Source organism: Coregonus clupeaformis, chromosome 25 (assembly GCF_020615455.1).
Source record: "Coregonus clupeaformis isolate EN_2021a chromosome 25, ASM2061545v1, whole genome shotgun sequence".
In the NCBI taxonomy this organism is placed as follows: domain Eukaryota; kingdom Metazoa; phylum Chordata; class Actinopteri; order Salmoniformes; family Salmonidae; genus Coregonus; species Coregonus clupeaformis.
The window spans coordinates 30,648,162-30,671,126 of NC_059216.1; the positions used below are offsets into that span (position 1 = coordinate 30,648,162).

A 22,965-nucleotide genomic window follows, 5' to 3' on the forward strand; every position below is an offset into this window, starting at 1 on the left:
GTTTTACAGCTAATTCCATGTAATTCATTTTTTTTGCCATGGCTTATGAGCTGTTCATATGCTATCTGGGGAGGGGGACCTCCTTGCGGGGGTGTGTTGTACACCAGTGATTGAGAACTCAAGGGATGACTAAATGCCCCCTTGGGTTCTCAAGAGCTAGACTCAAGAATCTAGCTAATGTTGGGGTTAAATCAGAGGAGGCTGGTGGGAGGAGCTATAGGAGGATAGGCTCATTGTAATGGCTGAAATTGAATAAATGGAACAGTATCAAACATTAAGAAACCACGTTTGACGCCGTTCCATTAATGCCATGATTTCCCAAACTCTGTCCTCGAGACCCCAAGGGGTGCACGTTTTGGTTTTTGCCCTAGCTCTACACAGCTGATTCAAAAAATCAACAAATCATCAAGCTTTGATCATTTTTATCAACTGTGTAGTGTTAGGGCAAAAACCAAAACATGCACCCCTTGGGGTCCAGAGGACCGACTTTGGGAAACGCTGATTATGCAATTCCATTCATTTCAATGAACCCGTCCTCCTATAGCTCCTCCCACCAGCCTTAAATACCAGTCTTTTCATCCAGTCAATCAACCTCGGCAGGTCCTTGGAATTAACTCTGGAGAGTAATTGTAGGAGTTCGGTTTTTTTACTCTATAAAGTTCATTTCAACAAATATTTTGCCACATACAATTGCTCATGACTGAGGTATATAGTTTCTCACGCTTACATTTTTTTGTAGAATATTCCAGATATGTATTTGAGATTTAAGGAGGTACGAAATTGGGATAACTATTATTAGTGGTGAAATGGAGTGGGGTTCGTATATATTATTTAATTAATGTAACTTATTGTAGAAAATATATTGATTTTGACAGAAAATGAACACGTGTTGAATAAAATTACCGTTTACTCTAAGTAGGAAAAAAATGACATTTAGACGACCTTAAAATCCAGGGGTCACAAAGAAGTAAACATGAACCCGGAAGTAGATAGGAACTCGCGGGGGGGGATTTCGGATTTTAGATGAAGCTCCTTAATTGCTTTTTCGGGTTAGTTTTCTCAAACCTAATGTAATGATCTTTATATTTATAAGATTTATAATGTAGTAGCTAGCTACTGTTTTGTAAATGTTTAAATGCTAGATATGGAATTAAGTTATAATGCTGTCGGGATCCATATGTTCGGCGAATCTCTGCCTCTGTCTCGTCGAGTCTATGAGTTGTCGATGTTAACGTTAGCTAGTTAACTAACAACTTAGCTAGCTTTACAAGCGGTGTGGATGCAATCGTGTCAACAAATGTATTCTTTACTTGAAAGTGTTGTAATTTTAAGCTTATGTATTTTGGTAGTTAATTATGTGACTTCAAATCCTGCCATGTTGTCTTAGCCATCTGTTTACTAATGTTAGTTAGCTAGGTAACGTTAACGGAGTTTGCTAATCACACATTGTTTTCGTTCACTGCTCAGTTTAGGAAGTCAACGACGGACGTTAGATCACCAATAAGAGGCAGTGAAAGAAAGGTGTGGTGATAAGGGGGTTCCCCCTCAGTATTGAAGCCGAAGAGGCCGTATTTCTCAACTGATTTTGTAAGTCCCTTTCCTCTATAACATTATTATCCAGTGGTTGTAGAAGTTGGCAGTATGACTATGAACAAGCTTGCTATTCCAAATATTTTTTCCAGGTTCCACAAGAACTGCCGAGATGGTGTTAGCTGACTTGGGAAGAAAAATAACCTCGGCGTTGCGATCACTGAGCAATGCCACCATCATCAATGAGGAGGTATATCATATCAGACTTCTTGTTTTTGGTACAACTTTTGGCAAGTCAGTTTTTATTTTTACTAAATAGTAGCAACCTATGTTGCCAAGACGGGTTTCACCCACGCAAGACCGTATGTATTCCCCATAGATTGTGTACTTTTTCTCTAGGTATTAAATGCCATGCTGAAGGAAGTATGTGCTGCCCTCCTAGAAGCTGATGTCAACATCAAGTTGGTGAAGCAGCTCAGAGAAAATGTCAAGTGAGCAACAGTATTCAGGCACACACTGTACTGTAGTAGATAAAGCTGAATTCTGTGTTTTAAAACCTTAGATTCATAATGTATCCCACTAATGTAATCCTCTGACCACAGGTCAGCCATTGACCTGGAGGAGATGGCCTCTGGGCTGAACAAGAGGAGAATGATCCAGCATTCTGTGTTCAAGGAGCTGGTCAAGGTCTGTCTCATTCTGACAATTCTTAATTCAATGTTTGTCATTTAGTGTTGTGTGAAACGGAACATATTAGAATACCTCCATACATTATTATTATTATTGTTGTTATTATTATTATTGGTTCAATGATGGTCCAGTGTGAAGGAACCAAAGGAGTTAAGGTTTGATAGAAACTTGGGTAGGTGTCTGATGACTGACAGCTGTTCGTGGGATTTCCTGGTTATTTCCATAGTGGTGGTTTTCAAGTCATGTGGTCTACCGCTTTTCTGAGTTGTTTTGAATGTGTCAACTATAACATACAGTACCAGTCAAAAGTTTGGACACACCTATTCATTCAAGGGTTTTTCTTGATTTTCTAATATATTTTACATTGTAGAATAATAGTGAAGATATCAAAACTAAGAAATAACACATGGAATCATGTAGTAACAACAAGTGTTAAACAAATCAAAATATATTTGAGATTCTTCAAATAGCCACCCTTTGCCTTGATGACAGCTTTGCACACTATTTGCCATCTCAACCAGCTTCATGAGGTAGTCACCAGGAATGCATTTCAATTAACGGGTCTGCCTTCTTAAAAAGTTAATTTTTTCCCACATATGCTGAGCACTTGTTGGCTGCTTTTCCTTCACTCTGCCGTCCGAATCATCCCAAACCATCTCAATTGGGTTGAGGTCGGGGGATTGTGGAGGCCAGGTCATCTGATGCAGCACTAAATCACTCTCCTTCTTGTTAAAATAGCCCTTACACAGCCTGGAGGTGTGTTGGGTCATTGTCCTGTTGAAAAACAAATGATAGCCCAAACCAGATGGTATGGTGTATCGCTGCAGAATGCTGTGGTAGCCATACTGGTTAAGTGTGCCTTGAATTCTAAATAAATCACAGACAGCGTCACCAGCAAAGCACCCCCACACCATAACACCCCCTCCTCCATGCTTTACGGTGGGAAATACACATGCGGAGATCATCCGTTCACCCACACCGCGTCTCACGGCGCTTGGAACCAAAGTCTCTTCTTATTATTGGTGTCCTTTAGTAGTGGTTTCTTTGCAGTAATTCGACCAAGACGGCCTGATTCACACATTCTGAACAGTTGATGTTGAGATGTGTCTGTTACTTGAACTCTGAAGCATTTATTTGGGCTGCAATTTCTGAGGCTGGTACCTCTAATGAACTTATCCTTCCATTCCTGTGGCGGTCCTCATGAGAGCCAGTTTCATCATAGAGCTTGATGGTTTATGCAACTGCACTTGAAGAAACTTTCAAAGTTCTTGAAATGTGCCGGATTGACTGACCTTCATGTCTTAAAGTAATGATGGACTGTCGTTTCTCTTTGCTTATTTGAGCTGTTCTTGCCATAATATGGACTTGGTATTTTACCAAATAGGGCTATCTTCTGTATACCCCCCCCCCCTACCTTGTCACAACACAGCTGGTTGGCTCAAACACATTAAGAAGGAAAGAAATTCCACAAATTAACTTTTTAAGAAGGCACACCCGTTAATTGAAATGCATTCCTGGTGACTACCTCATGAAGCTGGTTGAGAGAATGCCAAGAGTGCGCAAAGCTGTCATCAAGGCAAAGGGTGGCTATTTGAAGAATATAAAATATGTTTTGATTTGTTTAACACTTTTTTTGGTTACTGTGTTATTTCATAGTTTTGAAGTCTTCACTATTATTCTACAATGTAGAACATAGTAAAAATAAAGAAAAACCCTTGAATGAGTAGGTGTGTCCAAACTTTTGACTGGTAGTGTAAGTAATCGGTTTCGGAAATGTACTGTACAGTCAAACCTGTCATTCCCCCTCAAACAATTAGCTTAATTCAACAAGGGACCCAAATAGCTGTATTCTGTATGTGTTTTGAACGCTTAGCTCAATACGTCCTTAGTTAGGGCAGGCCTACAAATAAGAAGGCCTACCCTTGGACATAATACTCAACAGATCAGTTTATATTTCTTGTGGGTCACAGATCAGATGGCTTGTTAACACTTGTTGGGAGAGATGCACCCCTACATTCTCACTTCACATCTTACACAAAGATGCAATGCTTCTGTGTTAGTCGCATTTGATGGGATTGGATGGGAGTGTTTGTTTATTTGTCTAAGATTTTGCTCTTGTGGTTGTCTCTCAGCTGGTGGATCCAGGGGTCAAGGCTTGGACACCCACAAAGGGAAAGAATAATGTCATCATGTTTGTGGGTCTTCAGGGCAGTGGGAAAACCACAACATGTTCCAAGGTGAGCCATTCCTGGATATTAGCCTAAAGATAAGGTCATTCAGGTGGCCATTTGGCCAAAATATATTATGCCTTCAATCCTTTCACTGATGTACTATATTGAATACCTTTTCCACAGCTGGCGTACTACTACCAAAGAAAAGGGTGGAAAACCTGTTTGATATGCGCTGACACTTTTAGAGCTGGTAAAGTTTCATTTTCTTTGTCTATTATTTGTTTGATAGTCCTTCTCAAAAGATAGAAAAATTAGGAAAATAAAAAATCTACAACCTTTTGTGTGTGCAGGTGCCTTCGATCAGTTGAAGCAAAATGCAACAAAAGCCAGAATTCCATTCTATGGAAGGTATGACATGCTTTGCATTTGGTTGCTTCTCAGCTGTGTGTGATACAACTCAAGTAATTTTTGAGTGATATTAGATTTTTATGCTAATGCTTGCATATACAGTACACTAACTTTGTTAAATCCACAGTTACACAGAGATGGACCCTGTCGTCATAGCTGCTGAAGGTGTGGAAAAGTTTAAGAATGAGAGCTTTGAAATAATTATTGTTGATACCAGTGGTCGACACAAGCAAGAAGATTCCCTTTTTGAGGAGATGTTGCAGGTTTCCAATGCAGTGGTAGGTAGCATTTTGCCCAACTTATTGTTTCAATCTGCAAACCATCCAGAGCCCTTCAATGTCATCAATACAGCAAACCCATGCAAAATGTAATCTCTGGGGACATTTTGATTTCTCTGCCAGCCTGAGTGTTTGTATTGTCATTATAAAATGTATTGCTCCAACGAAAATGCACTAATGCGTGGTCTTATCCCAAGCATGCTTCTATTTCCTCAAGCAACCCGACAACATTGTGTACGTGATGGATGCCTCCATTGGTCAAGCTTGCGAAGCACAGGCTAAGGCCTTCAAAGACAAAGTAGAAGTTGCATCCGTTATAGTGACAAAGCTAGATGGTCACGCCAAAGGTGGTGGTGCTCTCAGTGCGTAAGTAAATAGTTATCTTTGCTTAAACAATTTATCCAAGTTATGGTGAACTGAGTTTCCCTTACTACTGAATAATTCATGAACTCAATGATAAGCCTGACGTTTATGTAATGTTTCGTACTCCTGTTGCCTTTTACAGTGTGGCTGCTACTAAGAGTCCCATCATTTTCATTGGTACTGGAGAACACATTGATGACTTGGAGCCATTTAAGACACAACCCTTCATCAGCAAGCTACTGGGTAAACAGTGAACCCTTTTGAATAAAGTGTCATAAGAGGTCACATGGCATGTCGTTGTTTTTAACCCGTTTTGTACAACCTGTATTGAGTTGTGTGTATTTTGTCCTCAGGCATGGGAGACATTGAAGGTTTGATAGACAAAGTCAACGAACTCAAGCTGGATGACAACGAGGAGTTGATTGACAAGCTGAAACATGGTGAGAATGAGATAATCAGCTGACATGTAATACAGGCCCCATATTATAACTGACATACAGTATGCTTATGCCCTGCAGTCCATAACAGTTATACATTGTCATGTGGTATGGTTGTTGGGTCACATTGTTTTTAAGCTTCTTCTAATCACCATTTGTACCACAGGTCAGTTCACTCTCAGAGACATGTATGAGCAGTTTCAGAACATCATGAAGATGGGACCATTTGGCCAGATCATGGTAATTAAACGGCAACCTGAATACCTATAAAAAATAATGAAGATCAGCGCTACACAGTAAAGCTTATCTCTTATAGGGCTTCATGCTATAGATAAAACAAGACTGTCAATGTTTCAGCACAAAGGCCTTTCGAAACAGTCTCAACTGTATCCCTTGTTTTTTTCATTTGCCCTGATCATGGTAAATAATGGCAACCTAAATACCTAAGAATGTTTTTGCAGTGCCTTCAGAAAGTATTCATACCCCATGACTTATTCCACATTTTGTATTATAGCCTGAATTCAAAATGGATTCAATCGATAAACCAAAAACCCATCTACACGATACCCCATAATGACAAAGTGAAAACATGTTTTTATAATTTTTTTCAAATGTATTGAAAAGTCTAAGCACTTTCCACACCTGGATTGCGCAACATTTGCCCAATATTCTTAAAAATATTCAAGCTCTGTCAGATTTGTTGTTGATCATTGCTAGACACCCATTTCAAATCAAAATGTATTTGCCACATGCGCCTAATACAACAGATGTAGACCTTACAGTGAAATGCTTACTTACAAGCCCTTAACCAACAATGCAGTTTTTAAGAAAAGTAAAAAGTGTGAATAATTAAAGAGCAGCAGTAAAATAAAATAACAGTAGGGAGGCTATATTTATGCATTTTGAAGTAGATTTATGTCAAAACTGTAACTCGGCCACTCCGGAACATTCACTGTTTTCTTTGTAAGCAACTCCAGTGTGGATTTGGCCTTATTTTAGGCTATTGTCCTGCTGAAAGGTGAATTAATCTCCCAGTCTCTGGTTTTAAAGCAGACTGAACCAGGTTTTCCTCTAGGATTTTGCCTGTGCTTAGCTCCATTCCATTTCTTTTTTTTTCTTCCTGAAACTCCCCAGTCCTTCACGATTACAGGCATAACCGTTACATGATGCAGCCACCACTGCTTGAAAATATGGAGAGTGATACTCAGTTGTGTTATATTTGGGGCAAATCTAATACACAACACTTTGTATTCAGGACAAAAAGTGAATTGCAGTATACATGCATTGCCTTGTTGCAAACAGGATGCATGTTTTTGAATGTTTTTTTATTCTGTACATGCTGCTTTACACCCTGTCAATAAGGTTGGTTTTGTGGAGTAACTACAATGTTGTTGATCCATCCTCAGTTTTCCCCTATCACCGCCAATAAACTCTGTAACTGTTTTAAAGTCATGGTTGACCTCATGGTGAAATCGCTGAGTGGTTTCTTTCCTCTCCGGGCAACTGAGTTAGGAAGGACGCCTGTATCTTCGTAGTGACTTGGCATATTGATACACCATCCAAAGTGTAATTTAATAACTTCACCATGCTCAAAATAATATTCAATGGCTGCTTTTTTGTCTATTTTTACCCATCTACCAATAGGTGCCCTTCTTTGCGAGCCATTGGAAAACCTCCCTGGTCTTTGTGGTTGAATCTGTGTTTGAAATTCACTGCTCGACTGAGGGACCTTACAATTATCTGTATGTGTGGGGTACAGATATTAGGTAGTCATGTTAAACACTATTGCACACAGTGAGCCCATGCAACTTATGTGACTTCTTAAACAAATCTTTACTCCTGGACTTATTTAGGCTTGCCATAACAAAGGGGTTGAATACTTAATGACTCAAGACATTTTAAGTTTTACATTTTATTAATTTGTAAGAATTTCAAAACATATTTCCACTGACATTATGGGGTATTGTGTGTAGGCCAGTGACAAATCTCAATTTAATCAATTTTAAATTCAGGCTGTAACACAACAAAATGTGGGAAAAAATCAAGGGGTGTGAATACTTTATGAAGGCACTGTATGTTCTTCTAATCACATAAGATACCAATGCTAATCTTACTTCTGTTATTGTCAAGGGTATGATCCCAGGTTTCGGAACAGACTTCATGAGCAAAGGTAACGAGCAGGAGTCCATGGCCAGGTTGAAGAAACTCATGACAATTATGGACAGCATGAATGACCAAGGTAAATACACGCTAAGTGTACAAAACATTAGGAACCTGCTCTTTCCATGACAGACTGACCTGGTGAAAGCTATGATCCCTTATTGATGTCACCTGTTAAATCCACTTCAATCAGTTTAGATGAAGGGGAGGAGACAGGTTAAATAATGTTTTTTTAAAAGCCTTGAGTCAATTGAGACAGATTGTGTATGCGTGCCATTGAGGGTGGATGGGCAAGACAAAATATTTAAAGTGGAACTGACAGCGTTTTAGCTACTTTGCAGATATGAAACAGACAATCATCTCAAATTACCAGTTTATAATTCAAAACAAACTTTAGAAGAGGTTGTAAAAATAGGTTATATTTGACTCAATTCCATGACTTAACAGTAAGGCATTGTTGACAGAATAGATGAATGCAGTTAAATGCATGATTCATATAATTCACCAATACATTTCTTGGTAGTCCAAAAATTATTGCTACCATGTTGTAAATCACAGCTGGCCTGGTACATTGTTTGCCACTGCCACCCATTCAGGATGCACCATTTCAGTTTTAATGACATATTTTTAACAAAAACTGACTACTGTAACTGAGGCTGAGAATGTCAATACAATCAAACTAGAAATGGCAATGATCACAAGTCAGTGTGATGTGGCTAATAGGCTAGCGCACACAAGCAAGTCTAAATGAGTTGAGTCATTTAGTTTATGAAATTACAGCCTGATGCGCTCACAATCGCTGCCAAAGGTGCTTCAACAAAGTACTGAGTAAAGGGTCTGCATACTTACAGTGAGGGGAAAAAAGTATTTGATCCCCTGCTGATTTTGTACGTTTGGCGTACACTGGCGACAGTGTCAGCGTGCAAGCGCCCGGCCCGCCACAGGAGTCGCTAGAGCGAGATGGGACAAGGATATCCCAGCCGGCCAAACCCTCCCCTGACCCGGACAACGCTGGGCCAATTGTACGTCGCCTCATGGGTCTTCTGGTCGCGGCCGGCTGCAGCCCGAGATCGAACCCGGATCTGTAGTGACGCCTCAAGCACTGCAGTGCCTTAGACCGCTGCACCACTTGGGAGGCCCTAGAGTTTAATACTTTGCAAGCATAGCAGCAAAGGCTAGACAGATGTTAATATGTTAATGCTATACTGAACAAAAATATAAACGCAACATGCAGCAATTTTACTGAGTTACAGTTCATATAAGGAAATCAGTCAATTTGAAATAAATTCATTAGGCCCTAATCTATGGATTTCACATGTCTGGGCAGGGGCGCAGCCATGGGTGGGCATGGGCCCACCCACTGGGGAGCCAGGCCCAGCCAATCAGAATGAGTTTCTCCCCACAAAAGGGCTTTATTATAGACAGAAATACTCCTCCGTTTCATCAGCTGTCCGGGTGGCTGGTCTCAGACGATACCGCAGGTGAAGAAGCCGGATGTGGAGGTCTTTGGCTGGCGTCGTTACACGTGGTCTGCGGTTGTGAGGCCGGTTGGACGTACTGCCAAATTCTCTTAAATGACATTGGAGGCAGCTTATGCTAGAGAAATGAACATTAAATTCTCTGGCAACAGCTCTGGTGGACATTCCTGCAGTCAGCATGCCATTTGCATGCTCCCTCAACTTGAGACATCTGTGGCATTGTGTTGTGACAACTGCACATTTTAGTGGCCTTTTATTGTCCCCAGCACAAGGTGCACCTGTGTAATGATCATGCTGTTGAATCAGTGTCTTGATATGCCACACCTGTCAGGTGGATGGATTATCTTGGCAAAGGAGAAATGCTCACTAACAGGGATGTAAACAAGTTTGTGCACACAATTTGAGAGAAATAAGCTTTTTGTGCATATGACACATTTCTGCAATCTTTTATTTAATTTCCTGAAACATGGGACCAACACTTTTTACATTATGCATTTTATATTTTTGTTCAGTATACTGGATATACAGCATCCTATGTACATACAGTGGGGAAAAAAAGTATTTAGTCAGCCACCAATTGTGCAAGTTCTCACACTTAAAAAGATGAGAGAGGCCTGTAATTTTCATCATAGGTACACGTCAACTATGACAGACAAAATGAGAAAAAAAATCCAGAAAATCACATTGTAGGATTTTTAATGAATTTATTTGCTAATTATGGTGGAAAATAAGTATTTGGTCAATAACAAAAGTTTCTCAATACGTTGTTATATACCCTTTGTTGGCAATGACACAGGTCAAATGTTTTCTGTAAGTCTTCACAAGGTTTTCACACACTGTTGCTGGTATTTTGGCCCATTCCTCCATGCAGATCTCCTCTAGAGCAGTGATTTTTTCGGGCTGTCGCTGGGCAACACAGACTTTCAACTCCCTCCAAAGATTTTCTATAGGGTTGAGATCTGGAGACTGGCTAGGCCACTCCAGGACCTTGAAATGCTTCTTACGAAGCCACTCCTTCGTTGCCCGGGCGGTGTGTTTGGGATCATTGTCATGCTGAAAGACCCAGCCACGTTTCATCTTCAATGCCCTTGCTGATGGAAGGAGGTTTTCACTCAAAATCTCACGATACATGGCCCCATTCATTCTTTCCTTTACACGGATCAGTCGTCCTGGTCCCTTTGCAGAAAAACAGCCCCAAAGCATGATGTTTCCACCCCCATGCTTCACAGTAGGTATGGTGTTCTTTGGATGCAACTCAGCATTCTTTGTCCTCCAAACACGACGAGTTGAGTTTTTACCAAAAAGTTATATTTTGGTTTCATCTGACCATATGACATTCTCCCAATCCTCTTCTGGATCATCCAAATGCACTCTAGCAAACTTCAGACGGGCCTGGACATGTACTGGCTTAAGCAGGGGGACACGTCTCGCACTGCAGGATTTGAGTCCCTGGCGGCGTAGTGTGTTACTGATGGTAGGCTTTGTTACTTTGGTCCCAGCTCTCTGCAGGTCATTCACTAGGTCCCCCCCGTGTGGTTCTGGGATTTTTGCTCAGCGTTCTTGTGATCATTTTGACCCCACGGGGTGAGATCTTGCGTGGAGCCCCAGATCGAGGGAGATTATCAGTGGTCTTGTATGTCTTCCATTTCCTAATAATTGCTCCCACAGTTGATTTCTTCAAACCAAGCTGCTTACCTATTGCAGATTCAGTCTTCCCAGCCTGGTGCAGGTCTACAATTTTGTTTCTGGTGTCCTTTGACAGCTCTTTGGTCTTGGCCATAGTGGAGTTTGAAGTGTGACTGTTTGAGGTTGTGGACAGGTGTCTTTTATACTGATAACATTTTCAAACAGGTGCCATTAATACAGGTAACGAGTGGAGGACAGAGGAGCCTCTTAAAGAAGAAGTTACAGGTCTGTGAGAGCCAGAAATCTTGCTTGTTTGTAGGTGACCAAATACTTATTTTCCACCATAATTTGCAAATAAATTCATAAAAAATCCTACAATGTGATTTTCTGGAGAAAAAAATCTCAATTTGTCTGTCATAGTTGACGTGTACCTATGATGAAAATTACAGGCCTCTCTCATCTTTTTAAGTGGGAGAACTTGCACAATTGGTTGCTGACTAAATACTTTTTTCCCCCACTGTAAGTGGACTTTATAAAGTGCCATATTCTTTCTAATAAAACAATGGGAAGTTTGTGTCGCAGTATGGCCCATGCACTGATTTGATTTAGGCTAGCCCAGGGATGTCAATCTATTTACCTAACTGGCTAGTTATTTAGCAAGCTAACAACACATAGCCTAATGTTAGCTAGCTAGCTGCTGGGAGGATCAAATAAAATGTTATTTGTCACATGCGCCGAATACAACAGGTGTAGACCTTACCGTGAAATGCTTAATTACAAGCCCTTAACCAACAATGCAGTTCAAGAAATAGAGTTTAGTTTATTTAGTAAATATTTTCTTAAGTAAAAAGTAACACAAAATAACAATACTGAGGCTATATACAGAGGGTACCGAGTCAATGTGCGGGGGTACAGGTTAGTCGAGGTAATTTGTACATGTAGGTAGGGGTAAAGTGACTGCATAGATAATAAACAGCGAGTAGCAGCAGTGTAAAAACAAGGGGGGGTGGTGTCAATGTAAATAGTCCGGGTGGCCATTTGATCCATTGTTCAGCAGTCTTATGGCTTGGGGATAGAAGCTGTTAAGGAGCCTTTTGGACTTAGACTTGGCATTCCGGTACCACTTGCCATGCGCTAGCAGAGAGAACAGTCTATGACTTGGGTGACTGGAGTCTTTGACATTTTTTTGGGCCTTCCTCTGACACCGCCTAGTATATAGGTCCTGGATGGAAGGAAGCTTGGCCCCAGTGATTTACTGGGCCTTACGCACTACCCTCTGTAGCGCCTTACTCGGATGCCGAGCAGTTGCCATACCAGGAGGTGATGCAACCGGTCAGGATGTTCTCGATGGTGCAGCTGTATAACTTTTTGAGGATCTGGGGAACATGCCAAATCTTGCCCTCTTCACGACTATCTTGGTGTGTTTGGACCATTATAGTTTGTTGGTGGTGTGGACGCCAAGGAACTTGAAACTCACGACCCACAGGTAGGGACTAAGCACACACCCCTGAGGGGCCCCTGTGTTGAGGATCAGTGTGGCAGATGTGTTGTTGCCTACCCTTACCACCTGGGGGCGGCCCGTCAGGAAGTCCAGGATCCAGTTGCAGAGGGAGGTGTTTAGTCCCAGGGTCTTTTGCTTAGTGATGAGCCTTGTGGGCACTTTGGTTTTGAACGCTGAGCTGTAGTAAATGTACAACGTTCTCACATAGGTGTTCCTTTTGTCCAGGTGGTTAAGGGCAGTGTGGAGTGCCATTGTGATTGCGTCATCTGTGGATCTGTTGGGGCAGTATGCGAATTGGAGTGGGTCTAGGGTTTCCGGGATGATGGTATTGATGTGAGCCATGACCAGCCTTTCAAAGCACTTCATGGCTACCGACGTGAGTGCTACGTGGCGGTAGTCATTTAGGCAGGTTACCTTCGCTTTCTTGGGCACAGGGACTATGGTGGTCTGCTTGAAACATGTAGGTATTACAGACTCCGTCAGGGAGAGCTTGAAAGTGTCAGTGAAGACACTTGCCAGTTGGTCCGAGCATGCTCTGAGATCACGTCCTGGTAATCCGTCTGGCCCCGCGGCCTTGTGAATGTTGCCCTGTTTAAAGGTCTTGCTCACATCGGCTACGGAGAGCGTGATCACACAGTCGTCCGGAACAGCTGATGCTCTAATGCATGTTTCAGTGTTACTTGTCTCAAAGAGAGCATATAAGTAATTTAGCTCATCTGGTAGGCTCGTGTCACTGGGCAGCTCGCGGCTGGGTTTTCCTTTGTAGTCCGTAATAGTTTGCAAGCCCTGCCACATCCGACTAGCGTCAGAGCCGGTGTAGTAGGATTCAGTCTTGGTCATGTAATGTTTGATGGTTCGTCTGAGGTCATAGCGGGATTTCTTATAAGCGTCCGAATTCGTGTCCTGCTCCTTGGCAGCTCTGGCCTTTAGCTTGGTGCGGATGTTGCCTGTAATCCATGGCTTCTGGTTGGGATATGTACGTACGGTAACTGTGGGGATGACGTTGTCGATGCACTTATTGATGAAGCCGGTGACATACTCCTCAATGCCATTGGATGAATCCCGGAACACATTCCAGTCTGTGCTAGCAAAACAGTCCTGTAGCGTAGCATCCGTGTCATCTGACCACTTCCGCATTGAGCGAGTCACTGGTACTTCCTGCTTTAGATTTAGCTTGTAATCGGGAGGTTTGAATTATGGTCAGATTTGCCAAATGGAGGGCGAGGGAGAGCTTTGTATGCGTCTCTGTGTGTGGAGTAAAGGTGGTCTATAGTAGTAGTATTATTATTATTATTTTTCTCTGGTTGCACATGCTGGTAGAAATGAGGTAAAACGGATTTAAGTTTGCCTGCATTAAAGTCCCCGGCCACTAGGAGCGCCGCTTCTGGATGAGCATTTTCTTGTTTGTTTATGGCCTTATACAGCTCGTTGAGTGCGGTCTTAGTGCCAGCGTCGGTTTGTGGTGGTAAATAGATGGCTATGAAAAATATAGATGAAAACTATCTTGGTAGATAGTGTGGTCTACAGTTTATCATGAGGTACTCTACCTCAGGCGAGCAATACCTCGAGACCTCCTTAATATTAGACATCGCGCACCAGCTGTTATTGACAAATGGAGACACACCCCTCGTTTACAAGACGTAGCTGTTCTGTCCTGCCGATGCACGGAAAACCCAGCCAGCTGAATATTATCTGTGTCGTCGTTCAGCCACAACTCGGTGAAACAAGATATTACACTTTTTAATGTCCCGAGCGAGCAGGCCTTTCTAATTGACCTGGCCCGGGTATCCTGGATGGATATTGACCTCATTCCGTCAGTAGAGGATGCCTGGATGTTCTTCAAAAGGGCTTTCCTCTTCATCTTAAATAAGAATGCCCCATTCAAAAAATTCAGAACTAAGAACAGATATAGCCCCTGGTTCACCCCAGACTTGACTGCCTTTGACCAGTACAAAAACATCCTGTGGCGTACTGCATTAGCATCAAACAGCCCCCGCGATATGCAACTTTTCAGGGAAGTCAGGAACCAATATACACAATCAGTTAGGAAAGCAAAGGCTAGCTTTTTCAAACAGAAATGTGCATCCTGTAGCACTAACTCCAAAAAGTTTTGGGACACCTGTAAAGAATAAAAGCACCTCTTCCCAGCTACCCACTGCACTGAGAATAGGAAACACTGTCACCACCGCTAAATCTACGATAATCGAGAATTTCAATAAGCATTTTGCTACGGCTGGCCATGCTTTCCACCTGGCTACCCCTACCCCGACCACTTGCTCTGCACCCTCCGCTGCAACTTGCCCATAGGACCTCTGGCAGTCTCTATGGGGGTGCCACAGGGTTCAATTCCCGGGCCGACTCTATTCTCTGTGTATATCAATGATGTCGCTCTTGCTGCTGGTGACTCTCAGATCCACCTCTACACAGACGACACCATTTTGTATACATCTGGCCCTTCATTGGACAAACCTCCAAACGAGCTTCAATGCCATACAACACTCCTTCCGTAGCCTCCAACTGCTCTTAAACGCTAGTAAAACTAAATGCATGCTCTTCAATCGAACGCTGCTTGCACCCGCCCGCCCGACTAGAATCACTACTCTTGGCGGGTCTGACTTAGAATATGTGGACAACTACAAATACCTAGGTGTCTGGTTAGACCGTAAACTCTCCTTCCAGACTCACATTAAGCATCTCCAATCCAAAGTTAAATCTAGAATCGGCTTCCTGTTTCGCAACAAAGCCTCCTTCACTCATGCTGCTAAACATGCCCTCGTAAAACTGACTATCCTACCGATCCTTGACTTCGGCGATGTCATTTACAAAATAGCTTCCAACACTCTACTCAGCAAATTGGATGTAGTCTATCACAGTGCCATCCGTTTTGTCACCAAAGCCCCATATACTACCCACCATTGTGAGCTGTACGCGCTCGTTGGCTGGCCCTCACTACATATTCGTCACCAAACCCACTGGCTCCAGGTCATCTATAAATCACTGCTAGGCAAATCCCTGCCTTATCTTAGCTCATTGGTCACCATAGCAACACCCACCCGTAGTATGCGCTCCAGCAGGTATATCTCACTGGTCATCCCCAAAGCCAACACCTCCTTTGGCCGCCATTCCTTCCAGTTCTCTGCTGCTAATGACTGGAACGAACTACAAAAATCTCTGAAGCTGGAGACACTTATCGCCCTCATTAACTTTAAGCATCAGTTGTCAGAGCAGCTTACCGATCACTGCACCTGTACACAGCCCATCTGTAATTAGCCCACCCAACTACCTCATCCTCATATTGTTATTTACATTATTTATTTTGCTCATTTGCACCCCAGTATCTCTATTTGCACATCATCTTCTGCACATCTATCACTCCAGGATTAATACTAAATTGTAATTATTTTGCACTATGGCCTATTTATTGCCTTACCTCCATAACTTACTACATTTGTACACACTGTATATAGATTTTCTATTGTGTTATTGACTGTACGTTTTTGTTTATTCCATATGTAACTCTGTTGTTGTTGTTTTTATCGCACTGCTTTGCTTTATCTTGGCCAGGTTGCAGTTGTAAATGAGAACTTGTTCTCAACTGGTTTACCTGGTTAAATAAAGGTTAAATAAATAAAATAAAATAAATATCCTTTGCGTCGGACTCATTAAAGAAAAAATCTTCGTCCAGTTCGAGGTGTGTAATCGCTGTTCTGAAATCCAGAAGCATTATGTACAAAATAAGTTACAAACAATGCAAAAAAACACACAAAATAGCACAGTAAAACGGCAGCTATCCCCTCCGGCGCCATTATATCATGTCATTGGAGGAGTGGGTGATTGACCGACCTCTTCCCCTCATATTGTTTTTCGTTGGCTACAGCTAGAGATGCTGCAGGTGTCATTTGGTTAGCTAGCAAGAAATGGCTAGCTAGCTATGCCGAACTTGACGACTGTTATCCACAGTTAGCATATCTCTTAGTTGCCAATCAAATGTATTTGCCATCACTCTAATGGGTGAGCAGGGAGTCAAGTTCCCATTCAGTTGTCAAAACGTGGGTTGGGACATGCATGCATTGGCTGGCAAGCTGCAGAAGGACGAGCAGGCTACTATTCCCCATCGTTTATCAGTCAATTTTGATGGCCAACTGGCTGAGAGTTTGAGATGGTTTATCTAATGCTCCCTCGTTAGATTTTAGCTCATCTTGCTCTGGCTAGCATTAGTTGTTGATGTTGTTGTTTTTGATGTGCATAGGTAACTGAGGGAGAAAGAGCTTACCTTTTCATGGTTGTTTGATCAATAGGATTGTGAAGTTACCAAATGTAAGAAGACTCCCGTGGTATTTGCAGAAATCCATTCAGGTGCATTTTGTAGCTCTTGGCGAATGCGTTCTAATGCTCTAAAGTCGTGCTGTTGCTTTTGCCTGTAAACACAGTCCATTTCAAAGTGAATGATGGCAGGCCCGTGTGGCAAATGGCTTATTTGCATATAGGCCTACTGTAGCTCTGATTGGCTATGGTGCACCAGTCTGCATAGACTCCCGTCTTGGACAGGACAGATTTATTTACTGCAGTGTCTATTAATTGTCCAAACACACGGCCGCTTTCCCACTCTATATTGCTATACAATTTTCACAAATGCCTTAGTATACGTAATTCCCAAACATTCTATGAATTTATGAAAATGTGAACATGACCATATCTAAGTGCTCGCTTGTCAGAAAATGTAATTTAAAAAAATTCATCCTGGAGATGTATATGAACAAGATTTAATGTTGCTAAAATGGTGCACTTTAAGTGCCTTTGAACAGGGTATGGTAGTAGGTGCCAGGCACACCGGTTTGTGTCCTGCCGACTTGACACAACAGTGGGAAGCATTGGAGTCAACATGGGCCAGCATCCCTTTGGAACGCTTTAGACACCTTGTAGAGTCTATACCCTGATGAATTCATGTTCTGAGGACAAAGGGTGGTGCAACTCAATAGTATCAGTGTATCTAACCCACTGTTGTCAATAAACAACAGTAAATGACACAAACAAAAGAGTTATACAAGATATATATATATATATATATAATTGTTTTCCTAACCATGGGTTCTTTGGTCTTTGCAGAACTTGACAACAAAGACGGCGCAAAGCTCTTCAGCAAGCAGCCGAACCGAATTGCCAGAGTGGCGCGGGGTTCAGGGGTTGCCACCAGGGATGTCCAGGAGCTGCTCACCCAGTACACCAAGTTTGCCCAGATGGTGAAGAAGATGGGTGGCATCAAGGGCCTGTTCAAAGGTATGCACTTCATGGATGCATCTTAAAACATTACTAGCTGTCAAATCCTTGCTTCCTCCATCCTTGTTTCCTCCATTTCCCCCCCTCCCCTCTCAAAGCACATTGGAGGAGGTCTGAGGGAAGGACCTTGGATCTTCTCGAATGCACTTTGTGAGTGGAGGATTTCATGGCTAGTCACGTTTTCAGACACAGCCCTGAAACTGAAGCACTGGTCCACTAACACAATTTTGCTTTCATCAAGTAGTAGGCTATGTCTCTGAATTATTTTTACGTTTACAGGTGGTGATATGTCCAAGAATGTCAACCCCTCTCAGATGGCTAAGTTGAACCAACAGATGGCAAAGATGATGGACCCAAGGGTTCTCCACCATATGGGTAGACATGACTTTCACTTCCATTTTTATGTCATGTCACATTTCCCAAACTATTCCTTTGTTACATTACTTTATGTACTTAGATTAGTTCAATGCTTTGAATATGGCCAGTCCAAACGTAATGACATATGTTATATAATGTATATTTGAGAGAGACTGCACAGAATCCCTGAACTACAAATCACCTTGCACCCCAAATAATAATTTGATCAAGATTAGCAATTCTGTTCCTCGCCCTCTTGCTGTAGAGTTTAACTGATCCCCCTGAAACACGCTTTTGGCTCTTGTCTTCAGGTGGGATGGCTGGTCTCCAGTCTATGATGAGACAATTCCAACAGGGTGCGGCTGGCAACATGAAAGGGATGATGGGATTCAACAACATGTGAACCACTGAGCCTTAACACAGCGAAATTAAAGGTTGTCATTTGGATTTAGCGAGAAGATGTGAGGAGTTTGGATTTAGCAAGAAGGTGTGGAAATGATTTAGCAAGAAGGAGAGCAGTGTTATTTTTTTTTCTCAGTAATATAATTCATGAACATGTTTACGTATTAAATCATGCAGAAAGCATATTTACTTGTCAGGATAAATAAAACAAACAAGTTCTGTGATTTTACAGTAATTGTAAATGAGGCACAAAAGATACAGAAATAGTGGGATCATGAATCTTGTCCTGGGTCATATTCATTAGGCACCAAATGGAAAAAATTGGACTGAAATCGTGAGGCACTACCTAGACTTGTCCAATAAGATATGCAATTTTTTTGTTTTTTTGTTGCAAAATATTTTTTTTACTGTTTTCTGTGTGCCATAATAAACACAACCTTGATTTGGAGAGATGGCAAAGGGTATGCTGATATTAGTTTGTGGCAATTATTTTTTTCAGTGTTATAATACAATTTGTATTGCAATGTTTTAAAAAGCCAGTGTTTCCTTTTCTCTCATAGTTGATTGTTGATCATTGACTGTCATAGTTGTCAATCATGGTTATCTCCTTATCAATAAAACTCATGACTATTGAAAAATGTGTATTTGTTGGGGCACTGCATTTCAAGGAAATTGAGCAGAAAGTGAAATTTTACACAAAACATTACTGATTCATGTGATTTTTATCACATACTGTGCTCAAAATGAGTACAGCTCTGTTTTCAGTCCAAGTCAAGCGCTTAACATATTTAATTTATTCACAAGGAAATGTTGAACCAAGAGGCTCCCTCATTTTTCAATCCCACAAGCAGAAAAACTGTTTTATATAGGTAATTCTCTCTGTTGGAATGAAACCAGACACCTCCAAAAAATAACTTTGAAAAAATAGAACTGCACCTAATAACTCCTCACGGATTGACGGGTCATGGCTAGAGGGGATACAGTTTATATCAAATAGGCGCGAAAAGTGATTTTTTTTTCTCCTTTTTAGCTACCCTAACCCTTTTCCTAACCTGCTACGTTAATTCTCCTTACCTGCTGGGTAAATTCTAAACCGCTACGAAATGTCAATTCTGACATACACTGTATCCCTTTTAGCCAAAACCCTCTTGACGTGGCATTGCTTCCCGCAGCCATGTTTTGTTTGCTACGTTGTCATTCTACGTTGTGTGCGGGGCGCTGTTCACTCACTGTCACTAGCAGCGGTGTGGAACCAGTCTGAGGATTTCAGGTAGCTAAATATTATTCTATTTGCTTTAACTGTTGACTTAGCGATATCTTTGAGAAATGTGTTTTTCACAATTTATACGTATTTTGAATGTAATTCTTAACTGACAAGTGTAGTTTGGCGGATAGCTGAAGCAGGGTGAAAACATTTTTGACACATTGCATTGCCTTTCGCTGGTGCCGGTGGTTTAGTTAGCGGCGTAGCTAGTTAGCTAACTGTTTGCTAACATGCCATGGTGAAAGCAAGAATGACTTCTTCTGTCTACTTTTGACTTAGGCAAAACAAAAAAATTATAACTAGGATATCCTCCCTGAAACATTAAACATTTGTTTTTGGCGTACCCCTGTTATGTAGCTAGCCAGCCAGCTACCTACCACGTAAGCTAACTTTAACGTGACTTAACTAGCTACAGTAACGTTAATGTTGTTGTAACTAGAGGGACTGGCTGTGTTCATTCAATCAAAATAGCTTTGCTTGTAATCCAGCATCAGTTTGTAAAGCCTGTTGATTGATTCACCATTGATTTTATTTGATTGATTCAGGTCAGCTAGCTAGCTCGTTAGATAAAAGCCCAATACAGTCAGTGTTAAAATTTTTAAATACCTTTTGTTAGCCTAACTAGCTATAAGGACATCTCTGATAGAATATCATCTGGAGAAAGCAAAGGTAAGTGATGGTTCAGTACAATGAGTTTACTAGCCAACTAAACTATGTATACCCTTCTATTTATTCAGATTCAGTGTGTGTTTTCAAAGTAAGTTATTTTAAACCGATTTTATCAGTGGGTGAAAAAGTGGATCACAGTCAGGATCATATTCTGGTATTTAGTTATAGCCATGATTTTAGCCCCATTTAGACGTAAACCAGAATTTCCCATAGGTTAAATCATATTTGGCTGCATTTCCTCTGCCCCTTTATTGATATGACACATTCAAATTGGTAGTAAGCCTGCTGGAGTGTAACGTTATGCTCAAAGTCCAAAAGGGTATCTCAGAACACAGGACAGGTAAATGGGCTAATAAAAACAGCCAAGCCAGACGAATAATGTATTACATTTGTAAAGTGTTTTTTTTTTATACAGAAAAAATCTCAGAGCATAAAAAAATAAATATATAAGAATAAATAACAAAAAGGAAAAAATAAATAATGATAATATCATAAGACTCATTGCAGTGTAGTGGACTATTATATTATTCATGCTATGTTGAAATATCAAATGCAATCATGACCATAAAATGTATATATTGCTATAACATGCAGACACTCCTTTCCCTCCCTCTGTCTGTAGTTCTCTGAGGGTGCTATGGCGACCTTCCCAGAGTTTATTGCACAGAATGAGGAGCGTGATGGGGTGCGCTTCAGCTGGAACGTCTGGCCCTCTAGTCGTCTGGAGGCCACCCGCATGGTGGTCCCCGTTGCCTCTCTGTTCACCCCTCTGAAGGAGCGCCCAGACCTGCCCCCCATCCAGTATGAGCCTGTGCTGTGTAGCAGGGCGACCTGTCGCGCTGTCCTCAACCCGCTCTGGTAAGTGAGGCAACAATCCTCATTCACTTACTTAAACATAGGGTTGCAAAATCCTGGTAACTTCCTGGAAAACCAGGGAATTTTGGGAAAGTTAAAGTAAATGATTCCCTATTCTCTCTCTTCCTCATTCATTTATACTTATCAATTTATAACTGTCATCATCAGGTGATTTGTACTGTACATATCCTTGGGCAATCCTCAAAATGTTCACATGTAACCCACTGAAAACATTATTGTAGCCTAAACTGTGTGGTCCTTCTCTGTTTGAACTCTATCAATTGATCTCTCAACCTAGCCAAGTGGATTATAGAGCCAAACTGTGGGCTTGCAACTTCTGCTATCAGAGAAATCAGTTTCCGCCTACCTATGCTGGGATATCAGAGGTCAACCAGCCAGCCGAGCTGCTGCCACAGTTCTCCACCATTGAATATGTGGTCCAGGTAAGGTTTCCCTTTGATCACAGCTTTTTCCAGAAAACCAGCTATCACTCACAATAAGGACGTTGATTATATAATAAATACAGTATTTTGATTTAATCTAAATTAGATATAGGCCTTCGTTTTGATATGTTTTAGTAAAGATTCAACAGCATATCAGATAATCGCATACCTACCTCAGTTTTATATCTCCTACAGAGATGTATTAGTTCTCATTTAGAACATAAAATCAAGCATGCAACGCCATGGCTCTGAGTTTGCCTTCCCTGGCCCCCACAGAGAGGTCCCCAGATGCCGCTGGTCTTCCTGTATGTGGTGGACACCTGCATGGAGGACGAGGACCTGCAGGCTCTGAAAGAGTCCTTACAGATGTCCCTGTCCCTGCTGCCTCCTACGGCCCTGGTGGGCCTCATCACCTTTGGACGCATGATCCAAGTACACGAGCTGGGCTGCGAGGGCATCTCCAAGAGCTACGTCTTCAGGGGAACCAAAGACCTCAACGCCAAACAATTGCAGGAGATGCTGGGCTTGACCAAACCCACTGCTGCACAGGCAGGACGGGGACCACAAGCTCCACAGGCCCCCCTCTCCAACAGGTAAACCACTACATAGCTACAGCATTGGTTTGACTTGGCAGTACATACACTAAAATAATTTGGGATGAAACAAAACAAGTCTTAACTTATTTCCATTTTGTTGTGTTGCTTAGATTCCTCCAGCCAGTCCAGAAGATTGACATGAACCTGACAGACCTGCTTGGAGAGCTGCAGAGAGATCCCTGGCCTGTCACTCAGGGAAAACGTCCCCTCCGCTCCTTAGGGTCAGCCATGTCCATTGCTGTTGGCCTGCTGGAGGTAAGACCTGGACAGAAATATAATTTACCTCACTACAGACCTGAGTTCAAATAACATTTTAAATATTTCAAGTACTTTGGCTTGATTGATTTTGCCTGGCACAATTGCACCAATGGAAAAAGTTGCGAAAGTGCAAACTCTGTCCATCTGGCATCCCAGGCAGACTCCAGTAAACGCTTTCAGTGTTTTAAAGATTTAGAATACT

General features: G+C 41.8%; 2 protein-coding genes across 3 annotated transcripts in view; both read left to right on the top strand.

Annotated features, from left to right (window-relative positions):
* Positions 1-998: 998 nt before the first annotated feature.
* LOC121539520 (signal recognition particle 54 kDa protein) lies at positions 999-19,318 on the top strand. Of its 2 annotated transcripts, none has more exons than XM_041848078.2 (17): positions 999-1,049; positions 1,468-1,587; positions 1,683-1,780; positions 1,930-2,021; positions 2,133-2,217; positions 4,353-4,457; positions 4,575-4,641; positions 4,742-4,799; positions 4,927-5,077; positions 5,295-5,443; positions 5,583-5,683; positions 5,794-5,880; positions 6,044-6,117; positions 8,008-8,116; positions 17,749-17,919; positions 18,199-18,294; positions 18,588-19,318. In XM_041848078.2, exons 3-17 carry the CDS (start codon positions 1,703-1,705, stop codon positions 18,677-18,679), a joined length of 1,515 nt encoding a protein of 504 aa, XP_041704012.1. In that variant the 5' UTR covers positions 999-1,049; positions 1,468-1,587; positions 1,683-1,702; the 3' UTR covers positions 18,680-19,318. The 2 variants fall into 2 exon arrangements, with proteins under 2 accessions (XP_041704012.1, XP_041704013.1); XM_041848079.1 differs by lacking the exon at positions 999-1,049 and adding an exon at positions 1,052-1,070.
* A 531-nt stretch (positions 19,319-19,849) lies between these two features.
* The window catches only part of LOC121539521 (protein transport protein Sec23A), a 36,427-nt gene continuing 33,311 nt past the window's right edge, over positions 19,850-22,965 (top strand). Inside the window, exons 1-5 of the mRNA XM_041848081.2 lie at positions 19,850-19,948; positions 21,234-21,469; positions 21,765-21,909; positions 22,186-22,502; positions 22,616-22,760. Of these exons, the coding sequence (XP_041704015.1) occupies positions 21,249-21,469; positions 21,765-21,909; positions 22,186-22,502; positions 22,616-22,760 (828 nt within the window). The 5' untranslated portion in view covers positions 19,850-19,948; positions 21,234-21,248. The remainder of the gene's footprint in view (positions 19,949-21,233; positions 21,470-21,764; positions 21,910-22,185; positions 22,503-22,615; positions 22,761-22,965) is intronic.